A 24,314-nucleotide genomic window follows, 5' to 3' on the forward strand; every position below is an offset into this window, starting at 1 on the left:
TTCAAGTTGTTCAACTTGTCAATAATAAATGCATTCTTGAGTGCTGAGGATGAAGAAGTGATAACATACACAGTCTGGTTGTAACAGTTATATCAAAAGCCAGGATAAAATTCTGATTACTCATCCCTCTTTCCTCCCTGAATGTTCCCCTGTTTTAAATGAACCGTAACAAAACAAAATTTAAAATATTCACCTCACAGCTTCACCTGTGACAAAGAATCTTCCCACGAAGAAGCATTTCAGTGGGTTAAAAGCACAGGGTTTTTTGGTTTTTTTATTCAAGGTGTGTGTTAATGAAATACAATTGTTTTCATTCAGGTAAACAAACATTAAAGATATTTGATGGGAATGATGCAGTGAAACGCAACCAATTTCGACTAATTTCAGTTCCAAGGATTGCAAAAAATGAAGAAGTTGTGGTAAGATACCCAGTGAGGGTCAGTTTTCCAGTGTGATACATGTAATTTCATATTACAGTAGTAAAAAGCTAAGTTTTAGAAATGTAACTGAACAATAACAACAAAAATCTGTGAATGGGCTACAACACTGCAACGTAATTTGACTTCTTCAGGTAGTGCTCCTATTTTTGAGCATCTGAGGAAATGGTGGCTTACGTATCTGTAGCACAATGGCAACCACAGTATCACATGTTAAACAGTCATTCTGCTTCCTGGTGTTTGTCTGAAGCTTGATTTTACTGATACAAGCAATACAGGATAACCAGCTCTTTAGATCTTGCTTCTTTTCTGTAGTAGAGTTTTGGTATTTATCCTGGACAGTCACCAATATTGCACTTGAGTTAATCAGCTTTGAACACTAAAGCTTATTATAGTTATTTCCATCCCTTGGTTGTGAAAATAATCAAATATTGATCACGTACTGGCCCCTCTCGAGCTTTTCCAGTGTTCCATCTGGGATGGAAAAATTACTTCCTACTAAATCAAGTGTGCTGTACTGATCTTTATTTACTGGGCTAGGCAGAGACCCCCGTGCTGTGAGAGATAAATCCCAGAGGGGGAACAGGGTGGTTCACAATAAAATTGTGCATGGTGAGGTCTCAGAGTCGTACAGACTTGGCAAAGAAGTCTGAAGAACGGACTACATCAGAATTTTGACAATATAAAGCTCTAAAGATCGTTAGGATTTTTTTATCTTGATACTTTGCTCAAAATCAACTGGAGTTTTGCAAAAGGTTTGTAGTGTTCTGCATGTCAAAGATCTTTAAGAAAAGACTATGTACAGGACTGGAAGCACTTTTATTTAGGAGTGCTACTTGCCTTTCAAGCACATTTTACCAGGCTGACACTTTTAATACCAGAGAAGAAGAATACAAGTTCTTACAAGTGAGCTGTATTGACTGCAGCGTCTGTGCTAGCAGAGGTGCTGCAGGCATGGGCCCATTGTAGGTGTAAAATTTCTGTGTGCATCTTGCAAAGACAGCCCTTCCCTTGCCTCTTCACAGGTGTGTGGGTTGTGGCTGAGACGCTCACTAATTTTTGGCATTCCTTAATGCAAGAAGACCGAATAGGCAGAGTTGTGTTCAGTCAAGTGTAATTTATCATTTTCCTTGTGGACTAAATTTTACATGCATGAATGTAGATTTATTTGACCTGGATTTTTACATTTGGTCTTAAAATGACTATTACTTGCCAAAAATGATTGTGTTCAAATACATGGATATCTCAAGCTTTCTTTTTTCATGTTAACTGAAATTTGTTTTCAAAACTTCACTCTTGTTTTGATTTTTTTGCCATTGCTATGTATACACTCCTCTAAGGTTAGAACATGCATTCAATTTTCATTTCATAAATCGGGTGTTTATTATATGTGTGGCTGTATAGGTATTAATGGTGTCTTTTCAAGTAAATGTTAATTTAACTTGCTGTGTTTTAGGAGGCTGCTTTGAGGGCGTACTACATAAATGATGACCAGCAGGAGTATGAGCTTCAGACCTTTACACAGCAGGTGCTGCTCTCTGATGATGTTATCAACAGGAATGATGCTGCAGAGGACAGCAACTTGGGCTCAGTATTCCGAGAATCTGTTCCTGAAGCCTGGATCATCAGAGCCAAACCAAAGGATGAAGAAGTGATCAGAATTTATCCTGCCTGGCTAAAGTGAGTATTTTCCTTCTTGATCACAAGGTTATTCTGCTTGACTACATTTGTCCTGTGTAGTCTAACCCTGTTGGCTGCAATTATTGAAGCTGCAGAACAGAGAGTGCAGTTTCTTTCTCTACTTCAGGATTCTTGTGTTCATTTTTCTGAATGGGTAGTGTGCATAACATTCATTCCCATGGATGGAAACCCTTGGGTTTCTTTACATGTGTGGAACATACAGTGGAACTTGTGCAGTTTTTTTATCATGTGTTTGGTTAGAAAGATGCAACTTTACATTTACTACATCTGCAAACAAATGATAAGATACACATCACTTGAAAAATTAGTGGATTTTTTTGAAGAAATGTGATGTAGGAAGAACTACAGTGCAACTTCCCATGTGAGATGAGGAAGAAGAAAATTATATTTAAAAAAAAACAATCAAAAAAACCCAACAGCTATACAATTTACCACTGAGACAGTATGAACTTTAAGCATGTTTAGTAGTGGAAATAAAATGGTCTGGACCTGCTAATTTCTGAAGACTTGGGGGATAAAATTTAACCATGTGTTTATTTTGCTGTTGTAACTGCATTGACAAGTTTTATTAAAAACTGGCAACTTATCTTTGTGATTAGGAAGAAGCTAATCTTTAGTGCTACAATTGTAATTAGCTGGTCCTTGAGATGAAAGTGTTTTCTTGTCTGTGGCGCTGATACCACATTTGCCACGAGTCTCAGTGAACAACTTTATTCAACTAATGCAAATATGTTTGAGAAAAAGCTACACTTAATTTAAAAAGGTACACATGGGATAGATCCTAAAATAAGTATTTTTCTCCTTAGGGTGGGAATGGCATATGTTTCTCTACGAGTAAATAAGGATAGCACTGTGCAGTCTGTGATCAAAGAAGTGCTCCCATTACTTGGAAGGCAGGTAAGTGAAAGATCTTAATCACATCCATATACCACCTGAGTGACTCTGAAAGTATGTATTTTTCTCTTCAGAAAAATTACAGCCCCTTAATCTGCAGTTATTACAAATGTTTTTAGCGTTTGGTAGATGATCTTTTTTGACTGATATGCTACTAAAAGCTTAACACAGTCTTCAGGGTAGGTAGGTGCTGCTGACTCATATTAAACTTGCCACTGACCCAGTCTCTGAGGTCTTATTCCACAGGGCTGCTCTCCAGCTCTCGTCCCCCAGTTTGTATTTTTAACCAGGATTACCCCGTCCCAGCCTGAGAATCTGGCAGTAGCTCTTGTTAAAAATTTCATGTGGTTGGTGATTGCCCAGTCTTCTGGTGCATCCACATCTCCCCTTAAGGGTCCCCTACCTTTGAGGGAGTCCACAGTTCCTCCTAGCTTAGTATCTTCAGGAAACTCACAATGCATTTGATTTCTTCATCCAGACAATTTATAAAAATATTAAAGAGCACTGCAGAAATTTTCTTCCTAATGTGGCAATCAGCATCTCTGTAGCCCCCAAGGGATGCAAGGAAGGACTCAAGGTTGAAATGGCACCCACGTTCTTTACTGTCTGGATTGCTTCCCACATCACTGGAAAATTCTAGATACATCTTGTAATCTTGCAGATGCTTTCCTTGAAAGATAATCTCTTTTCAATCTGCCTCTCCTTCTTAAGGTTGGTGCCAAAACAGCATGGCTTTCAGGAAACATGTTAGTAGACTTTGCTGGCATGCCAAGCCATTGGCAGGCCCAACCTCCCCAGTGTGGAGACACAAAGCTGTAGCGTGCACATTTTAGTCAGCACCTGGGGCTTGTGAGCACACCAGCAGATCAGCCCAGTTCCAGTGCTCCAGAGCACAGCACAGTCACAGAGAGTGACTGCTGTCCTTTGTGGTTATTCACAGGGCACATAAGAACATGCTTGTGACTAGCTCTCTGCAGTTAGTGATGATCATACATCTGTCTGGGTGTATCTGGCTGTGTAAAGCATGCAGCTTGTTTTGGCTGCAGGATACTTCCAGGATTTGTTGTCAGTCCATTTCCTCAAGTGCTCTGGACCTTTTAACAAAACAGGAGCGACCACGTCCAAAGTTTTGCCTCATCTGAAAAAAAGCAGCTGTCAAACAGTATAGTTGGAAACTCCATAAGGGAAAAATCTTCACACCTGTGTATTGGGCAGCTAGATATATGCTTTAAGAGACTTAATTCTTTGGCTCAATTGAAATATCTCCAGTAGTGGTATTTTTTAAATGCTCTACTTGTTTCTCTGTATAAACATGCACATACAGGAAATCTCTTTTTAGTATCCAGAATTTGCGTGTGCTCCAAGTTGCTTTTATCAAATATCAGGCAAAGCACTTGTAGGGAGTTGAGGCTTTTAACAGCCCCATCTTGCTTTATGTGTCATGTTAATTCATGACACATAGAGCAAGATCATTTGTCTCTTGAGTCTCAAGGCCAAAATTTGAAACCCTTCCTCTGAATGTCCTTCAATCCTCAATGTTGTATGTTCGCAGGGTTTCATTTATTGTTGTAGATGGTAAAGCTCTTGGCTGTGCCAGCTCTTCTGGTCCAGCTGCAAAAGGGACTTGAGTGGTCCCTCACAATAGCTTGCAGAAGAACTTTTGTTCCATCAGAGCTGGAGTGTCCCAGGAGGTGGGGAATGGTCAAGCCTGCTTTTGCCAAGCTTGCTCCTGGGCAGGCTTCTCCAAGAGCAGGCTCATTCCCAGTCCTGCATGCTTCCTCTGGAAGAACACTCAGGAAATACTCCAGATGAGCTAGCTGCTCATTGCTGAAGCAGGAATGGGATTAACTGTGCTGTACAGGGGTCCCTTCACAATGTGGCTGTGAGAATGCCAATGTTTTTAGGAGCGTGGGAGCATGATGCTATGAGTGTGTAAAATAAAGATTATTCCTGTCTTGGAAGGAGTTGGTTGGAGGAAGAACACCATGGTTGATTTTAAAAGATTTAATTTTTTTTAAATGCTTAATTTTCTGTGCTGTGTTATACACTATGGACAGGATATAACACACAATAATGTAACATCTGGCAAAACTATGTCGGTCAGAAGCTGCATTTACGTGCTGTATCTTTTGGCAGACGGAGTCCCTCCAGAATTTCAAATTGGTGGAAGTGCTTATGGGCAGTAAGCAAGGTAAGTGAAGGAGCACTGGCCAAAGACACATCTGATATCTGTGAGTTTTTTCCCTCATTCTGACAGTCACAGTTCATGTTCTACAATAAAAAACACAAATGAGAATAAACTTGATGGTGATGTTGAAATACTTAATCAGAAGTGATGCTGATTCTTTTCAGTCCTGTGTGTCCTGTGGGAATAAGGTTCCTCTTCATTATTACATAAAAACTCATTTGTAGTTTCTGGTGGGTATTGATACTTTTGCCCTATTTTGAGGAACTACGTTTAACTGACATAATTTTCTTAATTGCAGTTATTTATTAAAGATTAATTCTAAAGTTCAAATGGCTTCTTTCCTCCTGACACAGCCCCTGAAGAAGAGTAAGTTTGAGCCCTAAGACAGTCCAAGAAATATGTTTGTGTGTTAGGAAGAATAGAAATCTGCAGTTCTAGCATTGCTCAAGTGTTTTGTGATCCTGCACGAGCTAGGCTGGTGTTCTCCAAGTTAACATACCTTTGTGCTTCGGTATTTGTAAGGTTGCATGGAGAAATAAAGACCTTGAAGTAGTCTAATGTTCTGGCCACAGCTGAATAAATATCTTGGTAGTTCAAATACTGTCTGGATGCTTTGCTTTATTTGCAAGCATTATTGGGAAGTTGTTTCATAAGGCTCTTGTAGCTTTGTGAATGTCATAACCTTGGTTGGTTTCTGGTGCTCTGTTTTAAAGGATCATTTGCTACCTTACATTCACTGGAAGTTGTTAGAATTGTTTTAATTGTTGATTAAAACAATTGTTTTAATATTTTGATAGAACACAAAGTTGGGTTTTGTTGTACTTGTTAGGAAATAGTTTGAAAGTCTTATGTCAAACTGTTAGATTATTACCAAAGTACTGCTTGTCTTTTGAGGGGTTCAGACTGTTTCTGCCCTTTTTTAAAGGAGGGTGCTATTTAAGAACCGTGGAAAAAGTCAAATTGTTCCAAGCACCTATGTGTTTTTATTGTTGGATAAGATGTAGCTCATGTCTGCGTGGTCCTTTATGAGAAAATTAGTTGTATGCTGAGCTCTACTTTTCCCCTAATTTTTCTTCTTTTTGTTTTTGTGTAATTGAGCCTGATAATAATTTACATGCTTTCTAACATGATGAATGTTCTTGCCCTCTCCAGTTCAGCGCATGGTCCTGGACAACCAGGAACCAATTCTTAACAGACTCAAGGACATAAGAAAGGTAAATCTGAAAAAGAAACATGATTTTTTTTTTTTTTTGTTTTAGCAAGTATGGAGTCCCCTTTCTTACAGAAAAAGTGAGTCATTGGTTACCCCCTAAGCAAGCTCAAGGGTAGAGAAGCTTTTAAGTGTTTGAACTGAAGTTTTGTTTCTGTTCCTGACATTCTCTAGGCATAGAGGACATGATTGCTAAGTGCAGAACTATTTTGGATTTTGCCTCACAGTGTCTTTTTGCCAACTGTCATACCATTTATTTTCCTTTATTTTGGTAGACTTCAATACGTCAGATGAATCAAACAAGATTTTACATTGTGGAAAACAGTAAATCCATTGTACAAGTAAATTTATTTGTTGGTGGCCTTCCACCTCAGCTTTCCCCTGAAGAATACACAAATATTCTCAAGGAAGAATTAGCTATCAAAAGTAAGTAAACAGAACAAACTTTAACAGCATCAATATAATTCTTACCTCTTCTGGCCTGATTTAAAAAAATCATTCTGCCTTTTACTCTCACATGGGCTTTTTTAATAATTTTAACATGCACACAGTACAGAATAATAATTACATTACTCTAGTTATAAGTGACTACACCTTTTCTTTTTTTTTTTTTTTTTTGTTATGTTTGTATGAAAAGGCATCACTTTTTAGAAGAATTACACATACCTTAAACTGTGTACGGAATATCTCTTGCCTTTTTTAGCCTCTGACAGTTTTTGTCTGGGCTGTTCTCCATGTTAGTCATGAGCTCTGTGCCCCATCATGGAGAAGGTATGAGCAGTGTGTGCACACATGTTGACAAACACTCAGGGAAAAGAATTTATTTTTCTTTTTCAAAGAAGTGCAATTGAATTTTCATAATAATACTCCTTAAACCGATACTTTCTATAAACAATGTCAGGAATGTGTCATATTTTTTTTGTTGCAGGAAACAAAGCATTTTTCCCAATTTGCTTTTATGTCACTTCAAGAGGAATTAAACTTGAAATGCCAGAAAGAATTCTTAGTCACCTTTTATGAAAATCAGTTTAGCTGTTCTTACTTGCAAAGTAAACATGAGAGGAAAAGTGTTAGCTGGAGGTTCTCCCTGTATTTGTATAACTTTTAATATTTATTTATGTTATATTTATGTAACTTTTTAAAATACTTTAAATATTTACTCTAAATGTACCCAAGGTTTTATGTGTTTATATTTTTACCCTTTGCAGCAAATGTAGTATCTGTGAGTCATGTTTATCAAGCACAAGGTAAGCATTAAAATTCTTGGTCTTGCAAACAATGTCTATATTCAACACTGCAGTCTAATACTAGAGGCTGGAAGCTCAGAGTATGTTAATCTTAATGCATAAGCAAAAAGCCCTTCAGGTAAAATGCAACACATTGTATTTATGAAGAGCAGTGGATTAGTGTTACCTTATTTTAAAAAAGTTAAAAGGTTGGCTGCATGCCTTGTGTACCAGAAGGCAGTAATATTATAAATTAGTTATAAAAATTAGTTTTGAAGTTGCACTTCAACTGAATAATTAACACAACAGAACTGTTAAAAATTGTTCAAGTGAAGGATTTTTAATCTCTTTGAGAGTACTAAAATTTGGTGCTGCTTTTGGACTCAGTGGGACTGTTTCATAGTCGCTGTTTCCTAGCAGTGTTAAGAGCTAGAGTTCAATGGCTGAAAGTTGAAGAAAATAAATACATTCATCCTTTGAGCTGTTTCTTTGCTTTTAGTGTATGAATTTTATTTCAGCAAGATCGGAGAAGCCATGAGGCTTCTGACAGCTGGAGCAGCAGTGGCTCTGGGCAGCTTTAGTGCAGTGGTCAGGTGGAGATCAGCATTTGGTAAAAATTTAAAGTGTGGAATTTTTTCTTCTCTATATTTAGGTGTCTATAGTTGAGATGTTTCCCATCCTTTGGCAGGCTTATCTTCCACATGTCTGCTAAATGGATCTTTCTATAGCATGCTTTTGAAGTCTGATGTGTGCTTCCTTTGGGTTATTTGCTGTCTCCACGTGACTAATTGATACTGATTGATTTTGATCTTTGCATAGGAAAAGTTGTAAAGCTTTTAGATGTACCTTCTCCTTTCCATATTTGTCAGTGGTCAATACTTGGTTTTGTGATATTCGTCCCGTGTCACAGCATCATTATACCAAATTTACATGCATGTGCTTTTTAGATGTTTCTGCTTGTATGTGATTTTTATTGCCACTTTCTTCTTATGATTGTATTTTTGTGGTTCTCATAACTTCCTAACTCTCCCGTTTTGTCACAGCCAGGTTATGTTACCAGCCTACATCTCATGTACTGTTCATTTTGCATTTTTGTCTTCCTGCCCTGTTTTCCTCCTCACCAAATACCTTACTATACACTAACTTGTCAGTATTTATTTTGTCTTTTCTCTTTTGTCTTCCCTTCTTATCCAGCTTCTCCATTCAGAACCTAAGTGAACATAAAGATCTAAGCTTGATTATTAGCCCAAATATTTCCTTGCAGTAATTCTTACTGAGATATTGTTAATGAACAGAACTACTGGATTTTTAATAATTGGATACTAAATGAAACCTGATACCTCTGTCACTTGTACACGATGAGAACAGAATGTTGGTAATGATGAAGAGTGTGCAAATAGGCCCTACCCCTGAAGCTCAAAGGAAATCTTTAAATATGCATTAGTTCTGTGCTGCAGTTCTTGTCTTCAAGTTGCTTTGCTTTTACAAAAATCTGAGGGTAGGAAGGAAGGTTTGAAAACATAACAATACAATTCAGCTGATAACAAATGACTACAGAATAAGTTTGGCTGAATAATGGCCTCAGTAAACTGAGTCAACTTTTGCTGTAATATGGGTCTTATTTTCTAACAATATTAATAGAAAATATTAAAAGTATTTCTTTAAAACTATTTCTGATGCCTCTTTACAGGTGCTGTTGTACTCCAAATTTCATGTTTTTCTGAAGCTGAAAGAATATATATGCTGGTTAAAGATACTGTTGTCAATGACAAGCCTCTGAATGCTGTGGTGATTCCTGCAGTTATGGTAAGAGACAGGTTTGAATTTAAAAAATGTCTAAAAAAAAAAAACTACTGCCTTAAAACTCTTTCTGCTAGAACTAAGTGAAAACATGTTTTATTCAAATAGGCCATACTATAAGCAGTGTGACCAAAAAAACCAACCAACTTCATATACATCTGTACTTCATGTATATGATATATTCAGTGAGTTAAGTAATTTGTCCTGGTATTGTTCAGCTGTCAATCTACAGCTCCTAACTGTACAACTATAAAGAAGAGGAAAACAAATTCTCTTTCTTTCAACAATCAAAATGTTAAATGGGGTTTCAGTTTCAGCTGGTATGTCTTAAAATGCTTACAAACTTTGGTATGGGAGCTAAATGTTGTTTCCTCATTAACTGTGAGGTAAAACACTTCTGCTTATTTTCACAGTGATATTATCTTCATTTCCCCCATTCTGTAGCAGAGGCAGTTTGACCTTGTTTACCCCTTGAGGATCTCAGAAGAACATAGTCTTCCGAAAGACTCAGTGCGAGAGTCCTTTCACAAATTCAGGCCTGATTCTGATTTGTTCTTGTTGTTACTAATCACTTTCATGTGAATCAGTTTGTTTAATAATAGGTTTCATGTTAATAAAGTGAGTCAATGTGAGAAGAGGAAAATGATTAACTGAGTGAAGTGATATTTTTAACCAGGATTATGTAGGTTCTGTCCAAAAAAGAGTGTTGCCGTAGTTACACAACACCTCAGCAGAAAGTATCTTGCAATTACTATCTTTTTGGAACTGCATTATGGCAAGCAAAGTGTGAGTCCTGGTTTGACTTCTTGGAACATCACAGAAGGCCAAAAAAATTAGATTTTTAATGGGAATTATGAAATAGCTTTGTATAGGAGGGTATCAAGTTCAATGGCCATAGTTGCTTATTTGCATACCTACTTTCACTGTTTAAAAATGAGTCCTACACTTGTCAAGATTTTCTGAAGGCAAAGTTATGGTTTTTATATGGGTAGATACTAGTGGTAGTGCTCACATGCAGCTGGGAAAATCAAAATTTACACCCCCTCCTAAAAAACTGAGAGCCTTATTCCTATGTGTGTATAGGAATTACATTCTGTGAAGTTCTTAGAAGTCAAGGCCCCCTTGTCCAGACTAGGTTTCAGATTGCCTATTGTGAGAGACAGAAAGCAGGATGTATTTTTGGATAGCCGTTTTAGGTGTATTTTAGGCAAATCCATTATGAGCCTATAATTGTTGTCTGCGGTGTGAAGTTGAACATACTCCACTCTGTTGATTACATATGTCTGTTTTTCTGACACTGGATATGTTTGAAGAGAACTTCTTGATGCCAGGAGAATGTGGACATTGCTATCTCTTATCTGATGCAAGATATTTTTTAGAAACTCCAGTTCAGGGGACTGCTAGCAATTAATTTCTAATACATAAGCAGAAGAGAGGGGCTGTACACCAGCACAAACATTGTGTTTCCATTTCAGCATGTGTTGTTTATATTTCAAGTGTTGTTTTTTGTATGATTGTCCACCCAGCTTATGCCATTTACTAATTACCCAGGGCAGACTAATGGCTGATCAACATCTTTACTTTGGGTAGCAGTTCAACTAGATGATCTCCTGCAGTTGATCTTCCAACCCAGACTATCTTTTTAGCCTATGATAATATTAGTCTTTGTTTATATGCGTATTGATTTAAACACAGTACCAAGAAATACACAGGAACTGAGACCATACTAAATTTACACTATGTTTGACATTTCTTTTGTGAGTGAAATACAAAGAAATTGGGAATGAAGGGCTAATAATTTTTCCAAATTGCCAGTTAAATTAAAGAAAAACCCAACCAACAAAAAAACAACAAACCAAAATATCCCTTCTTAAAAATTGGTAAAAGCACAGAAGTATTGGTGGTTAGCAGGTTGCTAGTCTTATTTTTCTAAGGTGAGATTTGCTTACTCAGTGTGTGACCTAAGGAGGAGGCATGGTTCAAGTCTGGCATGCTCAGGTCTACCCGAGGCAATTCACCCTCTGATTCCCATTACTGAGAAGTCTGAGCATGGAATCAGTTTGTATAAGCTGCTTATTAGAAAGTCCAACAGTTGGTGTTATCAGATCTATTCTGCTGTTTCAGGCCTTTAGGAATTTAATCAAACACTTTTTCATTTCACGGTATTCAAATAAATGAAAATACTCTCTCCACTGGAGTGTGAAAAAAAAAAAAAAAGTGCAGTATATTATAAACCTGTTTAGCTGCTGTGTGTAAGGAACTTTGGGAAAAGTTTAGTTTCACTCTTTGGTATCAATTCAAGGTGAAAGACATTGCAGGACTAAATCTTTCAATTCAGAACTAATTTAACAGAACTTCTTTTGCAGCACAGGCAAGCAAGGAAGTCAGCAGAAGTTGTTTGAGGCCAAAATCACACAGGTTGTTGTGGCTTTATCAGGAATGCCTTTTGCTAGTGGAGTGCCCTCTGATATACTGCATTTATATTTGTTAAGAGTAGCAGGAAAATGTGCAGAAGGTTCCCAAATAGATGAAACTTTCCATTTCATTCATTCTATTAAATCCTCACAAAAATATTTACATCTTAAAAGCATCCTAGTTAAATGAGCATTTTAGCCGAAACATGAGTGGCTGCTTTTCACCCTTCTGAAAAGGTTGTCAGCTTTTTCACCTTTTGCTGGAAGGGTTTTCAAGGATTGGAATGGAGTGCCCCGGGAAGCAGTGGGGTCCCCAATCCCTGGAGGTGTTCAGGAAGTGACTGGACATGGCACTTAGTGCTGCGGTCTAGTCAACAAGTGGTATTCGGTCAAAGGTTGGAATTGATGATGTTACAGGTCTTTTTCCAACTTTTATGATTCTGTGATTCTTCCATTTCTGCTATATGCCAAAAAAATAAAGAAAAGCCTTATGGGTTGACCCAGCTGTTGCTCCAGTAGTGTTGTGACACCTTGCACATAATTTCTCATCAGATAGTGGGTCCTTTCTGGCCAGGGTGGAGAGAACTTGTGCTTGAGGCATTGTGAGTCCTTGCACATGGAAGATGCTGCTGGCAGGCATTTGCTAATGTTGAATTCTACTTGTCAGAGATATCTGCAGTTCCTGGAGACAGCCCACTGCCCAGGAAGACGTGCTGTGGTTGTCACACTGGTAGGGCTGGTGGCACAGAACGCCTTGTTCTGCTTTGTTGTGAGATGTGATTACACAGTACAGTCAATGGGAAGGGGATTAGCATGGATAATAAACATCTTGCCCCAGTTTAAAGCTGTGTTGTGCTACTCCTGACAAATTAAGCAATTCACAGTGATTGTCAGTGTGTCTAAGTCATGCAGCCTCCTTCAGCTGTCTGTAAGAAAGGAGCAATAAATTCCTTCCTGAATGCCAGCCAACACAAAACCGTTCTGCAGATTTCACTCCTCAAGCACTGCACTGAAGCCAGGGCTAAAGGGGGAAGGGTGTCCTCGGGCTGTGACTCACATACTCTCTTCTGCCCAGTAACAAACTCACTCCTCTGTCCCCAGTGGGGCTTTATTAAAGAACTTTTAAAAATTTAGCAGCATTAAAGTGCTACCCTTGTGGCTGTCTGTGATTGTAACAAAGAGCATGCTCCTGAGAAGGCACAGCACCCTGCACTACTGTACAAACTGTTAAGAGTTTTTAATTCTTACAAAAAATAATTGTTTTCTTAAAAGCTGGCCGTTATCTGGGGATTTAGCAATGTTTCTTACTCCTTTACGCTTAATGAAGAGTTGTGATGGGAAGCAAGTTCACTGTAAGGACAAGCACTTTCTTGAAATCATCTTCTTATTCTGGATGGCTGCATCTAAATGGGTTTAGTTAAGAATTCACATTGGAAGTTACCTTAACAAAGGTGGGTTTGTAGTAAGACTATTAACTTTACACTACATACAGATTTTTTATTAGCTCCAGGCATTTTCTGTAGCTGCTTGTGAATCTTAGTAGCATTCAGGGTGTATATTTAACTGGTTTGGGGGTTTTTAGGTATAGTATTGACACTTGATAAGAAATATAGTTGGCAATTTACAGTAAATACATATTTGCAAGAATTTGTGTTACTTGGGTAAGATCTTAGACAACTTTACAAAACAGAGCTGTGCTTTTGAATGCCTTAGAGTGTACCATGTTTCAGAAATAGTTGTGATTCCCTTATGTTGCCTTTGAATTATTTCAGTTACTTGGTTTTAAACCCAGTGCATTAGAACGTGCCTCTAAAAGCAAGTAATATAAAACATGTGTTCAGCATGTCACTTCTAAATGTCCCAAACCAGTAATTTTAGAAACTGATTTCCTGAAGAAGAGAAGATAATCAAATGTTCTTACATTCAAGTAAGGTATTGGTTAGTCTCCAGAACTGGGCTGGTTTCTTTGCTCTTCTTTGAAAAAGTTTTTGTCACTTCAAGCTGCAGAACTTCGTGGTTTCTTTCTTTATTACACTGTTAGTCCCCTTTTTTTAAACTTCACAAGTTTCCAGGCATTATACCAAGCCTGAGATTTCAGGTTGCTAGTTTTGTTCAGAAAATTGACATGGCTGGAGAAAAATTTATGTATTTAAAAAGCTCTGAAGAGGAAGAAATGGGAAGTGGACAGGAGAGAGGGTAGGGTAGAGTGAAAGCTGGACAAGGAGTGCTGGAAAGGAACAATGTGCTCTGTTACCCCATGGGAGATGCTGTTTCCTTTCAGAGTGCTCTGCCTTCTGTTACTCATGGGATTTAACCCCATACAGCACCACAGGCTGGGCACAGTGGCTGGAAAGCATCCCAGCATAAAAGGGGATGCTGGGGATGCTGGTCAACATCGGGCTGAACATGAGTCAGGAGTGTGCCCAGGTGGCCTTTTTGGCATCCTGGCCTGCATCAGCAATAGTGTGGCCAGCAGGACCAGGGCAGTGACTGTCCCTCTGTACCCAGCCCCTAGTGAGGCCACACCTTGTGTGCTGCGTCCAGTTCTGGGGCCCTCACTTCTAAAAGGACGTTGATATGCTGGTGTGTGTCCAGAGAAGGGAACAAGGCTCATGAAAGGACCAGAAAACATGTCTTATGAGAACTAGCTGAGGGAGCTGGGATTGTTTAGTGTCCAGAAGAGGAGGCTCAGGGCTGACCCCATTGCTCTCTAAAACTCCCTGAAGGGAGGGTGCAGTGAGCTGGGAGTCAGTCTCTCCTGCTGGGCCTGCAGTGAGAGGACAAGAGGAAATGGCCTCTGAGATACAGGAGATTCAGGTTAGATATTAGGGGGAAAAAAATTATCACTGTCAGGGTGGTAAGGCATTGGAATAGGTTGCCTAGGAAGGTCACCATTCCTGCTGGTGTTTAAGAGGCACTTGGATCTGATGGTGATGTGGTTGAGTGGTTTAGGTGTTATAATGGCAGTACTGGGTGGGAAGGTGGACTTGATGATCCTAAAGTTGTCTTCCAAGCTTGATGATTCTGTGATTATCAAAAGACAATTCTAAGTGGGATGTGGCAGATGGTGGTACAGGAACTGACAGAGTCAGTTCTTGTGATGGCCTTTGCTTCTGAAAACACCAGATCTCTGCTTACTCTTCCATTAAAATGCTTGAATGGCGCAAGGGGACAAAATCCACTTGTCTCTTTGGGATGCATGGATCTTTGAGCTGTTCACTTAATACCTTTTGTGACAGTGGCATGCATTATGTTCCATAGACTTCCTTTGCTGCCTACAAATATCCTTTCCATGTGCTTAACAGAAATGAATATATTACCCTTATTATGCGTTGGGCATGCTTTGAGTAATTGTTTCCCCCTTTCCAATAAGGCCTGAATGTAGAGGCCAAAGGTGTTTTGACTTCAGTTGTCAGTCTAGCATGAAGGTGGTCCCTTTGGAGAGAGCTGTGTGTACAGCTTTCAGCCTCTTTATCATCAACCTACTTCTTTTGTCTGCAGTGGAACCTTTCCAGTAAAATAAAGCATGAGGTTCTTTTGGCTGTTTGTCCCCCAAAACAGCCCTTGTTTGGCTCATTTGTTTTTCAAGAAAACAGATAAAGTTTGAAAAAACTGAATGTCTTGTAGAATCTGAAGGATGAGTAAAGAAGGGATCAGTGTGTGCCTGCTTCACCAGCTTTTATACCTGCTTAGTGTTCCTCTTCTCAATGTGTTTTCTCTTTATCAAGAGACGAGTCACACTGGATGACAGAGCACATTTCTCATGCAGACAGTGTTAGAGGAGAAGGATTTTTATATGTTTGTCAGCATCTTGACACATCTGGCAGGGTGTGACTTGTAGAGGATTAGCACCCAGCTCTTCTAAGAACAGAAAATTAGAAGAAATCTCCCAAGTACTGTGTAGACCCAAACAATCGTTTGTTTGTAAAGTGCCTAAATCAAGTCACAGGTGTGGGGTGTCTCAATGTCGGACTCCATTTTTCATCCCTACAAATATAAATTTGACCTGATTTCTCTGTTGTTCGCCTCAGATCATGGTCTCTGGTGGTTGCTCACAGGCAGCAGCTGAAAGGCTTTCTGGGTGCCGCCTCCTCCCGTCTGTAGCTGTTGGTATCTCTCCACATGCTTGCACACTGCAGTCATGCTGCTGCCTCACCGACCCCTGAATCATTCTTGTCTAAATTGACTTATATTTAGCACTGTTGTTCTGTTCCCTGAATCCATCCGGTCAGCTGCGTGACAAATTGCTGTTCCCTGAATGCTGTCCAATTTGTAAATAACAATTACCACAACTTAGGGACCATGGCAGACGTTTCTGTTTAGAGGTGCAGTTGTTGAAATGTCCAGTGGACTTTGCTGCCATGTACCTGCACCCCAGCTGGTGGCAGGATGGATGAAAGGTGTGCTGGTGATTTCTAATCTTTCTAGAACTAGTTAGAAATCATTTTACAGAACTATTTATGGGTGGACAGGCTGGGAGAGCTCTAGTCCCAAGGTGCATCTGTTGACTGGAAATTTTGACCTCCAGTGAGGCTGCAGATATTGCTATGCAGTCCATGCAGTGCCCCAGGAAATCACACCTCTGCCATGTCCAGTGGCTTCCTTTGCAGTTTCTGGAGGCTTTGATGGTCCTTTCAGCAGCAGCTTCAGTAAGTCATAAGATACTGGCACCCCTGAGTAAATCCTCATGATGGAAAAGCTTAGCTTACATATTTTTAAAAGCTTTCAGCTTCTAATTTCATAGGCAGAAGTACACCACCGTCTGTCCCAAACATCTTCATTTTTAAATGCTTTGTCCTTGTAAATTGACATGCATTCTAAGTCAACCACAAAACTAAAGACAGATTTTTCAGTTGGTTTGGGGAGAAGTTCTTGCTTTTCAAGGAAACTGTTTTAATTGTACAGAACTCTTATCCCTCACAGTTCTTTGGCCAGGCTGTTTACTGAAAATGCATAGGAAGGGCTACTTAAAATGCGTTTATTTCTAATGTTGGGCTCAAATGTGTACTTGGAACCGGTTAAGGAGCCTTAAATTCCTAGGGAAGTAAGATCAGCAGCTAACCTGTCCATTGGCTGGACCTTGAATCTTTTCATTTATAGAATCTGGATTTCTTAGTAGGCATCAAGGAAACATCAAGGAAGCATCAGGTAATATTTCTGAGACGCAGTGTGATTCTCCTGCCTTTTCGTGGCATTAACTTATCCTTTTTCTTGTCTTCTTTCAGGCTTCCAAGATACCACAGAATTGCTGCCCTCTTCTTGTATTTGTGAATCCAAAAAGTGGTGGTCTAAAAGGTCGGGATCTGCTGTACAGTTTTAGAAAGTTGTTGAACCCACATCAAGTCTTTGAACTTACCAATGGAGGCCCACTGCCTGGGTAAGTCATCCTGGGGGGTTTTTTGTTGTTGTTGGGTTTTGTTTTTGTTTTTTTTTAATTTACATTGTTCTGTTATTTTTTAAAAGGTTCATTCACTTATTTTGAAGATCTAAATTTCTTCTGTTCTGTGCCTGAAGATCAGGGCAGTGGATCATTTCCTTCTGACTGCTCTTACTGTGAGAACATATTTAAACTTTAGGATTATCTAAAGAAAAGAGAATAGAGTAGTTCCTGATGTATATGCTTCTGTCAAATCTAGCACAGTCTGGCCCTGGAAAAGTCATATGCAATTTACAGTAGCACATATTTAATAATTATTGAAAATAAATAGATTTTATAATTGAATGGAGATGGAAAGAGAAATGTAACATTTCCTGATAAGGGTGGATTTTTGCTTTTATTTCTTCTGATGTTTCATGGGAACTACTAGGAAAGTATAATAAAATTTTCTATTTTGACTCTTGAAACTTGGCCACAGTTGCAGAATTAACAGGGTTTGCCTGATCACAGCTGCAACATTTCTACAAGGAACAGAACATAATGTGCTTGTAGGAAGACAGGAACTGATGACTTGATTTAATGAACCCCACTTTGTAACAGCTTCATAAAACTGAAAGCTGTAGCCTATTGCTCATTCCTTCACTACTATTTAACAAAAAACTTGTCATGACAAGATCTTCAGAACAAAAGCTTTGTGGGAAAAATGCAGTTTATGTAGGAGACAAGATAAACAAGATACACAAACTAATTTTTCTGTCAGAGCTGTATAATTCTGTTTTCTTTTTAATGCACTTCAAGCTGCAACTTCAGTAACCAGTTCATTTTGTTTTGGCTTTGGAATCTTTCTGTTGCTTTATGGCAAAATGCTCCCATTTGTTCATTGCTTCTTGTGCAATGGGAAATAACAATTCTTTTCCAAGATATGTTGGTATGTAGGATGAAAAGCCACAAAAGGTAAGCATCATCAGGAAAACAGTACTATTAAGAAGAAAATGTACTGTGATACCTATGACTAAGTACAAAAACACCACCCATAATCAACATCTCCTCTAGGATTTAGAGAGTTACAGATGTTCACATTGAAATTAAGACTACTTAGGTCTCTGTGCCCTTGAAAAAGTAAGTGATTAACCATTTAGTTCTGTCTGTGAAGAATTTTAGAGGAATATGGTTTTTCACTCTTTTTAAAATCATCTTTATCTACAACTTCATATTTTTCAATTCATTTTGCTGAATTTGATCCAGAAACTGATGGTAAAGGGGCATAGGCAGAAATCCAGTAATACTGTATTATTTTAAATAGCATATTGGGACTTTGCATTTCCTGTATTCCATTGTAACTTTTCTTTTCCCCTGTGCTTTGCTTCACAATGGAGGTTTCACACGTTCTCCAAAGTGCCCTCCTTCCGAGTGCTGGTGTGCGGAGGGGACGGCACCGTTGGCTGGGTCCTTGGTGCCCTCGAGGAGATCAGGCACAAGCTGGTGTGCTCAGAGCCCTCAGTTGCCATCCTGCCTTTAGGAACAGGTGAGAATCACAGCAAGAACAGAGCGCAGAAGCCCTCTGGAAGGTTTTGTCTTTATCAGTCTGACACAGGACTCGGTTTTGCAGCTGAGATGCCATGAGATTGAGTTCTGGCTGGTGCTGGAAAGTAAACCATGGTATCAGCTTTTCAACGAAATGACAGTCATGCTTTCAGAAAAACAGCATCAGGAGAAACAAGCAGCAGGAGTGCTGATATGTGTGTGGGCAAGTGGGCAGAAGTTGGGAGGGCAAAATATCCTACTCCTGACAACCACAGGTGCATAAGTCATTGCTGTAGACAACAAACTCTCTTGCTCCCTAGTGTCTCAACTCCACAACAGGTTTTTTTTCCTACCACTTTTTGTGGAAAAGCTCCAGTGTGTCTGTATGCAGTGGTAAGCACATGTGCAACACAACACAGCTTAGATTCTATTTTTTTTTTTTGGTGCTAGTTAACTTTTCCTTCCAAATGAATGAGTTGTGTGACTTAATTGGAGCACCTTAGTGCAGTGTGATTTGTAAGACTGGGCTGATGCACTGATTGTGAAACACAGTCACCTTTTGGTGTTCTTCACTGTTGCCCAGGTAATGACTTGGGGAGAGTCTTGCGCTGGGGAGCTGGCTACAGTGGAGAGGACCCATACTCCATTTTGGTTTCTGTGGATGAGGCAGATGATGTTCTTATGGATCGCTGGACTATCCTTTTGGATGCAGAAGAGCCAGCTGAAGGAGCAGAAAATGGCATTGCGGAACCTGAGCCTCCCAAGGTGAGCTGGGTGCTGTTTGGGTGTGATTCTTAGGAACTGTTGCTCTAGTGAAAATCACAGAGGATGGGAATTAGTATAGTTGAATTTTTACTGCTCACTAGTCTTTGTGCTTGGGTCTTACTGGACTGTTTCTTAATGAATACAGCACACGTCTGGACCTAGTGTTTTGGTTCTGGCAGGGCTACTTGAGCAGAGCATCTTTTGTCACTGTTTAGCAAAAAGCATCTGATAGAGGATTAATTAAAAGATTCACAAGGCGATGGCATTCCTATATGCTTCAGCTGGAAAAAAATTATTTCTCAAACAAGAAAAGGCTTGGGAAGAAATGCCAAAACACTTGTAAAACTGGAGTGTCAACCAAAAAACATTCCCTTCTGCAAGAGTCACTCTCATCTTCTCTTTCACAGTTTAAGAAATTACTAGGAGTTGCTAGCATATACAGGAAGTAAATCCTTCCATCATCTTACTGCTATTGTGTGTCTGTATATGTGCCATCTGTTATTTGCTTTTTTTTTGTTTTGAGTGAAAGTTACTGTCACTTGGTTCATATGAACTTGTTTCAGTTTAAGAAAATAAAACTGTTGACTGTAAATGGTGATTTTGGAGCTCTATGTGAATCCTGGTTCTGTCTCTTTTCAGATGAAAGAAAGAAATGGACAAGGGGCTTGCAAAAAAAAAAAAGGCAGGAAATCGTAACAATGGTAGCAATTGTCCAAGATTTTAGTCTGTTCACTGGAAAATCCTAGGCATTATGAGTCAGTTGGAGGATTTAAGATGCTCAGATTCCAGCTATTTTTCACTTAGTGGAGACAGGGGCTTTTTTCCCCATCTGCTTTTTAAAAGGGAAGGATGGGAGAGTAAGGCCTACGATAAAAGAGTTGTGGAATGAACTGGCATGCAGAGAAAGATTTAATGGGAGAAATGGTCAAAATCTGTAGAAACTTGAGGTTGGCATATAGGGAGCTAATTAAAGCACAGCTGAGTAGATGAAGTCAAGTTGTTCATTCATCTGGTGTAAGCTGGTTACCTTCCAAAGTAAGTAAGATTGTCTTCCCAATGATGTAATATAAATCCATGGCTGATGCCAAAAATAATAGTGGCATTAGTGTTCAGCAGCTTGTGGAGTTATTGCATAGAATTGCTGTGAGAGGTTGAGTTGGTTTTATTTCTGCATTTGCTTTTATTTCTGCCTTATTATGCCTGTTACTTTTAATTAAAATATTAAATTTTGAAGTTTCTGATACTTTGGAAATAATGACTAAGCATGTCAACAGTTGTTCATGCAGCTTTATTTTTAGTGCAGTGTTTCTGGAAAATGTTTTCCAGAATCTGTCAAGATGCAAGTGACTTGGAAGAATCATCTGCAAAGCTTGCTTTTGTTGAAAAACTTTGGAACGTCTTCACTTTTCATTTATAAATGTAAGCAGGAAATGATAGCTCTTTTTTTTCCTTTTGGTCAGATTGTACAGATGAACAATTACTGTGGTCTTGGCATTGATGCAGAGTTGAGCTTGGACTTTCATCACGCTAGAGAAGAGGAACCAGGGAAATTTAATAGCAGGTAATCCTGGGGAAACTAGGTATGAAGGTCAATTTTGTGGTATTGCATTACTTCAAATTTACACTGCAAATGATAATCTGAAATGCTACAGGTATCCACTAATATTGCTTGTGGCATAGCTGGGACAAGGAGGAATTAAGCTAGCCAGGAACTCATAGACACAAAGTTCCTTTGTTTTGTTGGTTTGGGTATGGTTTGGGGTTTTTTTCCTCTACTGAGAGAGCAACAAAGCAGTTTTTGGAAGCCATGTCATTGTTATTCAGTATTTTTAGTTGCCAATAACTGCATTGTTGAGTTTAGTGAAGTTTTGAGATAGTGGAAATATCTCTTGCTCAAAGCCTGTAGCAAGAGTGAAGGCAGTGCTGCTACATGAGCAATAAGCACTGTTCAGAAGTGTTCAGAACTTCTACTGTACCTTTTTTGTTTTGCCTAGTGCTGTTGCAGCACCTGCATGTAAGCATAAAAAACTCTCTATATATCAAGTGAGAATGTTATTAAAAATGCATTGACGAGACCTTCCTCCTCTCTGGCATGCACATCAACCAGTAATGGGACTTTTTCTCCTTCCCATAATTGCTGAAATTGATGAGCAAAAGAAATCATGTCTGGGTAATTAATCAGTAATTCCTTATAGAAACTGGTTTTGTTTGCTTTCCTCTGTGTTTGTGATTAAATGCCTTCTAAATTGTCTCTTGGTTGTCAGAGTTACAACAGCCGGTTACAACTATGCAGTGTTCAAACTGCAACTATTAAAAATATTCTCTGACCAGTTATGAGTGCAATGATATGTAAACCAACCTGTCTTGTAGTGTTCTACCTGTCATTACAGGCATTGCTCATGGTGCTCTTCTTAAAAACTGACTAATACAGTTGTTGATGTAAATATAGGTGGCTCCTGGTACATAAGTTGCTATGAGCCACTGGTTTGCATTTTCAACACTTGACTGAAAGCATCTCAGATAGTAAAGTCAGGTAATAAGTTTGTGTGCAGCGGTGTCCATTCTAGTAGGAGAAACTTTCCTAGGTGGACTTGTGCAGTTAATATAATGTACAAGTTATGTTCATTCTTTCTTCAAAATATACTACTCCACATTTGCAAAGCTGCAGCATTTCAAAATATGCATCCTCTTCTTATTGCCACTGCATTTAAGGGATGTACTTTGATTGCTATTGCCCTGTGTGCTTTTCATCCTTGTCTTCATCTCAGTAATTTCCCAGTGTGCAGCATCCATAGTGCAGTGGACAATGGCTTGGTATCATTCTTGCAGAGTGACTTGAAGAACTTGTGGGAAAGAAGAGAACTAATTTTTTTCCCCAAATCTAAAGGACTATATACTTCTGTAAAGGAAACGTGAAATAAGGAATTGAGGTACATTTTTGCAGACGCCAAAAGCTTGTGCATGCTAACAGTGCTGACACATGATATTTACCTTTGACTGACTGTAAAAATGACTGCTAAAATAGTTGAATTTATGCTTTCACATCATAAGCAAGTGCACACTCTTGTCAGTAATATTAGATTTTTTTTTTAATATTTCTAGTAAATTCACTAAAAATGGTATCTATTTAATGCAAAATGCCACAGCTGCTGGCAGGCAAACTCGCTACTCTTTGAGTGCAGAACAGGAAGGTTTGGGTTGTGGCAACAGAAATTGCAGGTAGTCCTTGGAAGAACTACAGGATTGAGTGCTCTTCTGAAGCAAGACCTTAAACTGATGTCCCAAAAGCTGTGTGCTCTCTGGCCTCACTCAGAAGAGTCTCTTTTTATGCTCTAGACTCCTTACCTTTAGCTAGCAGCTCAAAGTGTAGTGGTAACACCCCTGCAGGAATTCAACACTGATCTTGCATTGCGGGGCAGATAAAAATAGTGTCTGTTGTGACAGTGATGGTCTTTGCATTGGTGAATGCCAAACTATATAAGTTTTCTTCACAGTGTAAAATTTAATGACAGGGCATCTGCCTTCATTCACGGAATCACAGAGTGGGTCAGGTTGGAAGAGATTACAGTGGTCATCTTCTCCAATCTCCCTGCTCAAGCAGGGTCATCCCAGAGCACTTGGCACAGAATTGTATTCCAGATGCTTCTTGAATATCTCCAGTGAGGGAGACTCCACACCTTCTCTGGACAATCTGTTCCAGTGCTCAGTTAGAAATTGCAAAGAAAAGTAAAGAAATTGTTCCTCATGTTCAGGTTGAACTGTGCATCAGTTTCTGCTCATTGCCTCTTGCCTTTGCTTGTTGCCTGGCTCTGTCTTCTTGATGCTGTCCCTTCAGAGACTTACAGACATTGATAAGGTTCCCTCTCTTCTTGACGCTGAGCAGGCCCAACTCCCTCAGCCTTTCCTGGTTAAAGAGATGCTCCAGTCCCTTAATAATCTTTGTTGCCCTTCACTGGACACAATCCAGGAGCTCCATGTCTCTCTTGTACTGAGGAGCCCAAAACGGGACACAGACTGAAGATGTACCTCACCAGGGCTGAGCAGAGGGGTAGGATCACCTCCTTCGACCTGCAGGTTATGCTCTTCCTACTGCACCCAGAGTCCAGTTGGCCTCTTGGACATGGACGGCTTGTGGTTCAGGACATGGACAGGACACATGGACCAGGACACCCAGGTCCTTCTCCTCAGAGCTGCCCTCCAGCAGATTGCCCCCAGCCCATGCTGGTTCATGGGATTATTTCTCCTAGATGCAGGACTCTCCCTTTGCTTTTTGTTGAATTTCAGATTGTTTCTCTCTGCCCATCTCTCCAGCCTGTCAAGGTCTCTCCGAATGGCTACAGAGCTCTCTGGGGTATCAACCAGTTCTCCCAGCTTTGTGTTGTCAGTGAACTTGCTGAGGAGGCATCTGGTCTTCATCCAAGTCACTCCCAGGGGATCCTGGAGCAGTCTTTAGGATTGCATACTACAGAAGAGATCACATCTTACTTGTACCATCCAAAATGGCAGGAGATTGCCATGGCAAGCAGTTTCCTAAATGCAAGGTTTGGGAGAATATTTTGCGCAATTTAATGCAACTTTGTACTTATTTTACAGAGATATGCAACTGTTCTGCAGTTAGGGCATTGTGAAGTATTCTTTCAGTTTCTGAAGGCTTCCTTCTTCATGCAAGAGAAATTAATAGTTCTTGGGGATATTGCAAGTGTTGTTTTTCCTACTGATATTCCAGCATTTTTCAGTTGTATCCAAATTAGACAAAAGCTGTCTTAGCATAGACATCT

The 24,314-nt window shown here is 39.4% G+C and overlaps 1 protein-coding gene across 1 annotated transcript in view; it reads left to right on the plus strand.

Annotated features, from left to right (window-relative positions):
* The window catches only part of DGKQ (diacylglycerol kinase theta), an 88,061-nt gene that overhangs the window by 51,153 nt on the left and 12,594 nt on the right, over window positions 1–24,314 (plus strand). The window contains exons 8-19 of the mRNA XM_064735252.1: window positions 319–419; window positions 1,894–2,117; window positions 2,945–3,035; window positions 5,169–5,223; window positions 6,373–6,434; window positions 6,706–6,856; window positions 7,639–7,677; window positions 9,347–9,462; window positions 17,096–17,247; window positions 18,624–18,772; window positions 19,355–19,536; window positions 20,997–21,097. Coding sequence (XP_064591322.1) covers window positions 319–419; window positions 1,894–2,117; window positions 2,945–3,035; window positions 5,169–5,223; window positions 6,373–6,434; window positions 6,706–6,856; window positions 7,639–7,677; window positions 9,347–9,462; window positions 17,096–17,247; window positions 18,624–18,772; window positions 19,355–19,536; window positions 20,997–21,097 — 1,423 coding nt within the window. The remainder of the gene's footprint in view (window positions 1–318; window positions 420–1,893; window positions 2,118–2,944; window positions 3,036–5,168; window positions 5,224–6,372; window positions 6,435–6,705; window positions 6,857–7,638; window positions 7,678–9,346; window positions 9,463–17,095; window positions 17,248–18,623; window positions 18,773–19,354; window positions 19,537–20,996; window positions 21,098–24,314) is intronic.

This window comes from Zonotrichia leucophrys, chromosome Z (genome assembly GCF_028769735.1).
Source record: "Zonotrichia leucophrys gambelii isolate GWCS_2022_RI chromosome Z, RI_Zleu_2.0, whole genome shotgun sequence".
NCBI lineage: Eukaryota > Metazoa > Chordata > Aves > Passeriformes > Passerellidae > Zonotrichia > Zonotrichia leucophrys.